Below are 10,592 nucleotides of genomic sequence, written 5' to 3'. Positions count from 1 at the left end.
ATTTGTTCGTGTAACTTTAGTATTCCAGTAACATATGTGTGTATTGGTTACCTCGCTTATACATTTTATATATGCATGCTATATTTGTTTGCTTTCGGTTACCGGTATGGGCAAGGAGTTTCTGCAGTCCGATGATTAATCGATACTTCACTATCGTAATCCGCTTGCAGTTGTTTATTTTTAATAAATACGCTATTTTGTTTGCAGTTTTGGTCGCCGACTTGGGTTGCAAAATACATAGTTCTGCTCAGACTGCGTCATCGTGCTGTAGTGTTGTTTACGTACTGGAATATATATATATATATATATATATATATATATATATATATATATATATATATATATATATATATATATATATATATATATATATATATATATATATATATATATATATATATATATATATATATATATATATATATATATATATTAAGGTTTCCTTTACTCTATTTAGATATTTCAATTTCTGTATTTTTTTTACTTATATAATACAATATTCGTTACATTTTTTTTCATTTTTCTCAGTAGAAATTAATAAAGCGAAGAATTCGGTTAAATATTTACATCTAGTTTCTTAAAAAAATATCAGGGCATACAAAAATATATTATATTATTTATAATTGTTATTATGTTAAGCATTACAATAAAAGTTATGAGAACCACTACTAAATTGATATAATTATTATATATTTAACTATACAATTTATATATATAATGTATTTTAAATCTAATATTAATTTTAATAAGCAATGTTTCACTTTAAATTTAATCGATAATAAGGAAAAAAGTGTGAAATATTTTTTTGTTTTATTTTATATAAAAATATGTATAAACTTTTCCTCGTAGAAGTATCTAAATAGAGAAACATGTTTAGAGAATTTACAAAAAACATTTGTAACCACAATGCTATTAATTCAATTTAATCTAGCATAAAATTTAATACTGAACTTGAAAACCTCTGAAGTTGATATCATCGACAAATATTGGTCATTCATTACTGTTACAGCCAAATAGTCTAGAAAGCAAAAGTAAAAAAATATTTATTATTAAACTAACAAACCGGATTAAAAGAAATTCTAAATCACAACTTATTATAATCGTGAATAAATTTTACTAACTGGTTTAAATAATAAAAAAAATGTAGGATTAGCGATAGTACAAAAAGCTTATTTTTTACTCAGTAACTGGTTATGAATAACATTTTTTACAAATTATAATATTGCGAAAATAATACAATTCATTCATACTAAAAACGAATTAATAAGTAGTATTTTCTAAATTCCACGGCGAGCTCGAATTGCAGAATAATCTTCAATTTCTTTCATTTTATAAAAAAAAATATTCGAAAGCGGATATGCCATTGAAATTTATTGACCGTACCGCATTCCTTAAAAAACGAGAGTTGAATCAATAAATTACCGACGTTTTAAATTATTCCATTAGATGGCGTAGTGTGCCAATAATTTGATTACGGTACTATAATATATATTTTTTCCAACAGATGTCTCCATCATAGTAAAAATAGGTAGAAATATAAAATAACAAAGAATAGATGTCTCCAAAATTAAATAATATAAAATAATTCCATTTCAAGAAATTACAAAAAGGTGGTTGATATTTAAAATATAAGAGATTTTGTTATCAGTGTTTTTGTTAAGCGGCAGGAACGGAGTGACTAGAAACTCCGTAGTCAAATTGTCTTAAGCTCCAAGATTTTTCACTCCCAGACCCCAGTATACAAATAAAATATTGTTATTGCTACAATATATTATATTTCTATGTCGTATTTAAAACATAATAATATCATAAGTTATAAAAGTTCACACTATTTGTATTAAACATATTATTCGTTAGTTAGTTAGTATATTGTTTGGCGTTAGATTTCGCGTATCAATCAAGTGTAATCACACGGTTACTATAAATATATACATTTTAAAGATGTGTTTAACTATACTCCACAAGTAAAAGTTGGCGGTTATTTTTTCTTCTTCTTTTTCTTCACACAAAGAAGAAAGAAAATCGCCATCATGTTAACATTCTAACATGGGAAAGCCATTTTACCGGGGCTTGAAGGACCATTAAATATACACTGAGGACGCCTATATTTGTTGTGATTTCACTTCTATGTATTTAATATGCATGTTCACCACCGCGTCCGCACAGTTCGGAAGCCAGTAGTACAAGTACGACCGGACGGGAGCTTACAGCTCGGTTTGGGCCAAACATTGGCCATAACAACATTTGTAATGGGCATAACCCAAATTAGTCAAAACAGATAGCAGAATATATATTTTAAAACAAATATTAGAAACAGTTAATTATAAAGTAGTTTACTATCGGTTACGTCAGCTAGTGAGTTTATTTTCAATATTTCTAATGAATAGTTAATTGCTGGGCAATTTGCTTAATAGTAAAAACCATCTGAGCATATGTTCTTGATAGATTCAATATATGACTACACAAAAATTTACACATTATTTTTGCCAAAAAGATAAGAAAAATTGCCGTGTATTTTAAAATGTGAATAAGCGATGCTTTAATTTTCTACATCGCTAATTAATAATTAATTTAAAAAGGAACATTTAATCCTGCTGAAAATCAAAAGCCGTATACGTTGATAAGTATCAGAACAATAAATTAACAGTAAAAATACTGCTTTGGCGGTGGTCGTTTTTTTAATATTTCTCTTTCATTAAGATTCATAGTATTTTAATAAATGACATGCATATTTTTGGCCAAATTTAAGGGGGTCCCTGTTTATAATCCACGTCACAAGCAATAAAATTGTGCCGTCGCAATCGCAGTGCGAACGCTTGGTTATGTAGCGTTCATATTAAGACATTTTATAGCAAAATTACGACTTACAATAAATGAGAATCGAATGAAGCATATCTAAACCGAATTTTGACCAATAGGAGAGCGCAAAAAACAATCTCTTCTCAGAAGTCAAAAATTTACGACAAAAGCAATAAAACCGCGTCGGCGCCGATGTAGTGGGAACGCTCGTTACCGAGCGTAAGTATCTCATATTGAAAGTCCGTAGTAATATCGGTAAGAATAGCTATCATATTTTTAAAACCTAGCGTAATATCAAAGTGAAGTCAAACTATGGAACAATATGCGAGATGTGACATCTGTCTGTATTTATTTTTCTACTTATTTCTCCCTTAGAGATACGTTGGCTAAGTTTGTATTTTGCACTTGACTTTATGAAAGTACTAAAACTATTAATACTTTTAGAATAATATAATATCGCGGAATGATACAAGGTTTTGACATAATTGAGAGAGACTGGTTCCCAAATAACCTCAATTATAGCTATGTCGATTATTAATAAGTGCGAATGATCGAAAAATATATTAAATGTGTTGCACAATCATCTAAGAATATAAGAAACGTGGAGTGCAAACCCTTAAAATTTGACTGTAAAACATGCAAATACTTGAGAATAGGGAACTGGCTGTGGTGTAAAATTGATGTATACCTGTTTGATTGAATTTGAACGATAACAGCTGGTCGTATTGTGACGCGTCTGGGCCAAACATCGCGCGGACGTTTGAATTTTGACGTTTGATTATTTATTTACGTTTTGAGGCAGATCGGGTCGAACGAATGCAGGCCGCGGGAGACATGCGTCGTTCGCGTCTTGCGCACCGCAATCGATACCGATTCTGCCTCCGCTCTGGGTGAACTCGTCGCAATAGCTCAGTTCGACTCTGGCGTTCGGTGCGCGTGCTCATACTCCCGCCGCGCTCGTACTTCGGAATCTGAGACATCGCAAAATACTGACAGGTAACTCGCGGATATTTACATAACATCGACGACCCTAACCTAATTAAAATAAAATAATCTTTCATATAACATATTCGATTGACGCTTGCATCGAAACGCAGCGTGCACGTGTTTGACACTTGCGATTATCGCCGGTCAACAAAATAAAACGTCGGCCATTTTAAAACCTCAAACGACTAAATTCGAACATAACCAAAAAATATATATTATAAATTGTAATTTGTGTGTATGCTCGCAATTAATTAGGTTGCGATTCAAAAATGGCGGTTAATATTTTTTTTACTTTGTTTATTTGTAAATACTTAATAAATTATATTTACAATTTATGTCCGATTAATAAAACGTTCATTCAGTATTCGGCTTTTGTAATATCTTTATCGTTGTATTTTTTTACTACCTCTGTTGAAACGCTAGAGCTGCCTTAACATACATTCAAATATTTTTATTATTATTTAGTAATATACTTAGTATATGTATATCTGAGGGATAGCAATTCAAACAAAGTTAGGGCTGCTACATATTTATGTAATAACGTGTGATAATTTACGTTATATAATAGCGTTGCTATAAACAAAAAGCAATCAACACTGTACAGGCTGCTGAAAACAAAAGCTCTTATGCATGACTAACTACCGTTTATTAAGTAATAATTTTTGCACTCTTTAAAAAAACATTTTAAGTGATTATTCTAAATTAATATACGCAAAATAAGTCGATAAAAAGTTTTTTTTATTTAACAAGGTAAATCTTATAAGGAAACATACAACTTTTCTGAATAATCGAGCGTATACACTACGCCAGATAATCGTGGCGGTTTTTTCTGAATTGTTCAGGAACGAACATGATTCTATTCATAATTATTTTAATTTTAACCGTTAATCCGAAGTCTACCCATCAGGTCTAATAAACGCCAGGGCCTTAATTTATTTAGCGCCCCAGGCAAAAACTAATTTGGGTACTAGTCGATTATATACCGGCAAGTGTTGTTCCTTGCAGCACTCCAGAACATTTTAAGTATTGCGAATCAAAATGTTTAAACAACAAAATGTCATTAGGTCTTTGGAAATTGAGTGTCGATTATAATAGAATAGTTTATTTGACCAAAATCTGCATGTATTTATACATTTATTTCGATTTTTTCTCTCGTTATTATGAATTTTTAAAGATTGGCGACAGTATAATCTGTTTCTATGTTTAGTTCAAAGTCGCTATTATTAATAATTAGAATATCTGATTAATTTGTATTTTTATGTCGTAGTAAACAAATCTGATTCTTTGGAATTAATGATAAGCCTTGAACTTTATTGTGTGAGGATAGTTATTAAAACATTCATAGATGTTTTATATATTTTTTATCGCTCATTTGTGAAATAAGTACAGATAATTAACTTAGTAATAATTAGCAATTCATGTTTGTCATAATATAAAAAAATATGTTATATTTGATTAAAATATAACTGTGGGTCAAGATCGATTTTTCGAAATATGAATAAATACAAAGATAAGTCTATTTTTTATCTCTGATTGCGCGTGTGGCTCTTCATAGTAAAAATAAAATTACATTACTGTCATATACTAAAGCTGTTACCCATTTACTCAAAAAATATATATCTAATAAATGTATAATTTTAACTTGATTTACTCAGAAGTCGATGAGTAAGTTGCACATCTAGATAAATCTACGATTATTTCCTGTCCCAGAAAACTGTCAGCGTAGAAATGTTATCGTCGGAAAAACGCTCAAAAGTTTGTCTACCACTGTTCTGTCATTTTTAGCTCCTAGATAATTTTGTTTAAAAATTCGTTCAAAGTGAAGGTTCAAATACTTATTTATACTTTGTCAAATTTACGATGATCTTTTCGAACGTAATGCTTGATTATTGTTTTTTTAATGTCGTTTTACTTTAAGCTACCATTAAACATATATTTTATTTCCTAGATTTCGCTGTATATGTAATTTTTGAATGATAATAAATTATAAATAAAAACTCTGACGTTGTGTAAGATAGCATAACTTTTCATTATGTCAGAATATAATCCAAAAGTTAAAATTTCCCAATTTAAAATGCTATCCAATGTCCCGAACACATTACCAGACTATCATTTTCATATGATATCCATTTGTATATTTTTCTATATGTCTATAATTTTCTAAATTGCTTTCATGATATAAAACAAACAGTGCTATGTTTTGTATTTATCGAAATGCGGTATGCTTATTATGTCAAAACAATGTTATATTTACGTTATCAAGTGCTTTGACACGCCAATAGGTGCATTGACGTTGGTAACCGGAATAATACACAAGGCTATCCAAAAATAATCAGTCGGGATTGGCCCAAGGAATATCTCACACACCGACAGTTTGCAGTAAAGACGGGTAAAGAATTTTAACCGAATAGGATATATTTAGAAGCACCGACACCTGCTTCTCTTACGCATTTGTAAAAAACTACGGATGCGAAAGAGAAGTCTTTTCGTCTTCTACTTCATAATGACATTGTTGAATTTCTGTCGATTGACTAGGACTGGTTAGTTCTTCTTATCTTCAGATGGAAAATCTTCACGTACAACTTCCTTCTCCTCGGTAGCGTGTCAAAAAATTGAGAAATTATCAATGGAGACTCTATCTTTAATATGAAGCTATTCCAGGATTGAACATGTTTGTTCTACTTTCAGTTCAAGGGATTCAATTCTTAACCATGCAATGACGCCTATAGGCGTCATAATTATATTTCATACATAATGGGCGTGACGCAAAAAATCGTCATCGTAATAGCTGGATCAGGGTTGACGTGAAGAGGGAAGCGGCTGCTTTTTCTGTCTTTGGGTATTGATAGATTCCGAATGGTGAATGATGCACGTTATGTATGCTCTTATATACGCTTGGTCAAGATTAAGAAGTATTTTTTTTGCTCTGACTCACCAATTGCGACGATTTGGAAGCGGAATTAGATTTGCTTATTTCCGTAGTTTTTTTTACAAGAATCGTAATGTGACTGTTTTTACTGAATTTTAACTAGTAGAGATTTAGCAACACTATATTTGCCATACCGTATTCCACCTGTCGTATTTATAAAGGCATCAAACGACCATTAACGATGCATTCGAACAAATAGATCGATTGATCATCACTTACAAATGTATTTATCGACGCGTCATTAAGACTAAAAACATTTTTGTTTATTGCGCTTTTAACGCGTAACTGCTACAAATGCTTTCTCGCGGTCAATTTATACTTGCCCAGGTAGTGTGGGCGCCAGTATCACAGCTGGACGCACACCATCCATCAGTGTGGGAGAGCAAGGGTTAACACAGCATTAACACCCCCCGTAGATTAAAAACAATATTATTTTAACCAAGTATTATTTACTAAAGAAGTACTGTGAGTCTCAAATATTCACTTCTTATATAATATTTCAGTTAAAATGGTCAATAATGTCATGCAAACTACAATAAGGGTGTGATTAATCACGTTTATTGTAAGTAGGATAGCGCAAAAATATGTCGTTCAAAAGAATTGGTATTCCCAAATATACACCATTTTTGAAAGACGTTCGTACTTGGTGATTATTTGTAAAACAATAAGATTGGATTAAATGAAAGCATATCAATGAAATGCGTATGTAAATATTTAAAGATTATTTTTTTATATAATCTATTGATTTATTTATAGGTATGGAGTGGGAAGCTCCACCCAAACAGGGGTTGTACGACCCTCAAAATGAGCACGAAGCCTGCGGCGTAGGTTTCGTGGTTGCTATCGATGGAAAACGCAGTCATAAAGTAAGCACTAAAGATTGTATTACGTAATATTAGTACCAGGTTAGCGAAATTATTAATCTTTTTGCTTTTATAGATCGTTAGGGATGCTGAAACATTGGCAAGGCGGATGGAGCACAGGGGTGCTTGTGCCTGCGACAACGACACTGGCGATGGTGCCGGTGTTCTCACGGCCATACCCCATGTACTCTACTCTGACGAATTACGGTAAGTCAAATTTTTTAGAGTATCTTACTAAGCTCAATTACTAAACGAGACTAGAGAGATAATCTCTATCTGCAATATCATTTAAACAAATATTTTTTGTGATACATCTAAAAGTATTCCTTCGGGAAAGCTTAGATATTATTTTATCTTGATATGACATCGAGAATTTGGTTAAACATAAATTATTAAAGTCTTTACCGTTGAAAATATTTAATATTAAAAAGGACCAGCTAACATCAGCTCAGATAGGTATTTTTAGAAACATAATAAAGCATCGTAATCTGCATAAAAGTAATGCTCTGGTAACTGTCGGGTTGTATCGGTAGTGCAGGAGATACTGTGTTCCATGTTTAGTTTGCCAGAAAATATATGGGCATGACTTACATGCCTTTGGACTTCTAAATGTTATCTAGAACGCGCAAATGTAAACTCGAGTATCATATAATTCTGCACAAATCTTAAATAGTTAATATTTAATCTATTCTTGTTTTCGTTCGCGTGACCTAAAAAAATCGGATCCTATCTGGTACTAACTATTACCTAAATTTTCCACTGTTACTCGTCACAAGTAAATGTTTAACCAGCTTGCGTGTGATGTCTGTTCAGTTCAGATTGCATGCTAAGAATCGCGTGGATTCAGTTTGACGTCACTATAAGTATTATTTTTCTAGATCGTAAATTGAGAGGCAAATGTGTACGTTTGGTATACGACGCCCTTGAAAGGGCTTATCATATGTGTATTAAGGCCGTGTGATAGTGGGCTACAAAAATATTTAAATAGAACGACAGTGAAGCAAAAGCGTCGCTGCTGCTCTAAAAAAGTCCTGCTCAATTGTTTGTAATAAACCTCGATTTATTATGATATGCAAACATCCGATATGAAATTGGTACTGTACATCCTTGACCCACAATTGATTAATTTGGACTCGCACCTAGTAGAACGGTCGAAAATAAACTGCTGTGTTGTGCTCTTTAAAATGTTGCATTTTAGCTGTAATCCTGAAGGTAGTGGGAATAAAGATATTCGCCTCATATCGCAGTTTGGTCGACTTACTCTCGTTCATCTTTTTTATATGCTCCGTCAGAAAGACCAGATATAGCTGGTCGCCGGATTCGATCAGACAATTTGTCGTTTTTTGTCTGCATTCAATTGATCCAGTCCAAAGTTCCGCTCCTGTGTGCGCATTTGGTGTTGATGACCAATTTTCAATGGTTTTCAATTGAAGACAATTGCAAAACAGCACGTTTGTTATGAAAAGTCGCTAATAGATCTTAATTTGCCAGTGATGCTGCAATCGCTATGCTTCGCACTTGTAGCAGAAATTAGCTCCAGGCGTAACATAACCACAAATAGGGATTGCAATACCGTTATTAGGAAGAAAAAAATCGACTTTCGATAATACCGGTATTACAAAATGAAATACCGATTTTTTTTCCATTTCCATTTTTTTAAATCTATACATTTTATTTGTTAAAAATTATATCTTCATGACTTAGAACTACTAAAACGAAGCGGATGATAAAATAATGTTCATTGTAGGAGATTAACCTAAGTAGTGTAATCCAGTGCTCTTTAACCTTTTTACTGGAAAAATGGGAAAAATATTTCGTAGACCGGCGTCAACCCAAAATAAAAACCAATGTTGGATAGAATATTATTTATTTAATCTAATGCTATAAAATTATAATTTTTTGTTAGAGCGACATCTGCTGCTGCTTTTTTGCAAGCAAATTTGATATAATTTTTTGCGAACCGGCGCCGGTCCGCGTTCCATCAGGTTGAAGACCACTGGTGTAATAGGCGTAGGATTTCAAAGTAAAATAATATTATGCAGTATTTAAGTATTTATTATTCCATAATATATACATAAATTTAATTTAATTTATGTTACTTTTACCATGAGTATAAAAATATAAATATTATTGCGATATTCTAAAATAAATATTAAACGTGCAATAATTAAAATAATATTGTATAAATAAAGCACATACATATAACAATAATCAATTATATGAATCTGTTTTTAGAATACAATATGTATAATAGATTTATAATTTTCTACGCATTCCTTTCTCATTGGATAATCGTAACTAACTAAAAATAATGAGTAATATAGGCATATATTTTATTATAATAAATTAGCGAGTGGTGGTCTGTCCCTGGTATAAAAATATAGGAGGCATCCAGTAACAGTCGATTAAAAACAATATTTTCCTATATTTATTGTTCCAAAAAAAGTAATATTTAAAGCCCGTATTTTCAAAAATATTTTATCCGACCATGTAAAAATTAATAACAGTTTTTGTACACTGTTGTCCTAATGATTTTTATTGAACTCGTAAACGACACTAAATTATTTTTAGAAGTACTTGAATGTCAGGAAGATTGTTTTAAAGCGAAATATGCATCAATAGACAAACGGATAATTTGTCAGAAATGTTGGCAACTTAATTCGAAATTTTACCTGCTTGTTAATTATACCCCCCCCCCCTCCCAATGAAATGTTTCGACTCTTGAATACTTGGATTTTTTCGCAAAAGTCAATTGCAGCACTCAATTAAAAACCCATTGGATTTTCTCAGCACACTAATAGATAAGCTCGGTAGCACTATTATGCTACAGAGTAATTTGTATAATTTGTATATATGGAACGCTGTTTGTTGTGAACACTTTGTAAAGACACGTGTGGTCGAGAAATTCAAATGTGGGAATGTGTTTTATTTCAAGAAGTGTTTATGTTAATGCTAGTAATTTGCTTGCCTTCACTATTACAGTAAATAGATCGCAATGTGTCAGGAATTGATTT

General features: G+C 31.6%; 1 protein-coding gene across 1 annotated transcript in view; it reads left to right on the top strand.

The window, feature by feature from the left end:
* Positions 1-3,710: 3,710 nt before the first annotated feature.
* The window catches only part of LOC148228074 (uncharacterized), a 46,811-nt gene continuing 39,929 nt past the window's right edge, over positions 3,711-10,592 (top strand). The window contains exons 1-3 of the mRNA XM_088200677.1: positions 3,711-3,795; positions 7,472-7,581; positions 7,655-7,785. Of these exons, the coding sequence (XP_088056803.1) occupies positions 7,474-7,581; positions 7,655-7,785 (239 nt within the window). The 5' untranslated portion in view covers positions 3,711-3,795; positions 7,472-7,473. The remainder of the gene's footprint in view (positions 3,796-7,471; positions 7,582-7,654; positions 7,786-10,592) is intronic.

The sequence above is a fragment of the Plectrocnemia conspersa genome, unplaced genomic scaffold, assembly GCF_051122295.1.
Source record: "Plectrocnemia conspersa isolate PC_06_02 unplaced genomic scaffold, ASM5112229v1 ptg000012l, whole genome shotgun sequence".
NCBI lineage: Eukaryota > Metazoa > Arthropoda > Insecta > Trichoptera > Polycentropodidae > Plectrocnemia > Plectrocnemia conspersa.
Note: the sequence above shows the minus strand (reverse complement) of the source record. Positions and strands in the feature narration are given on the sequence as shown.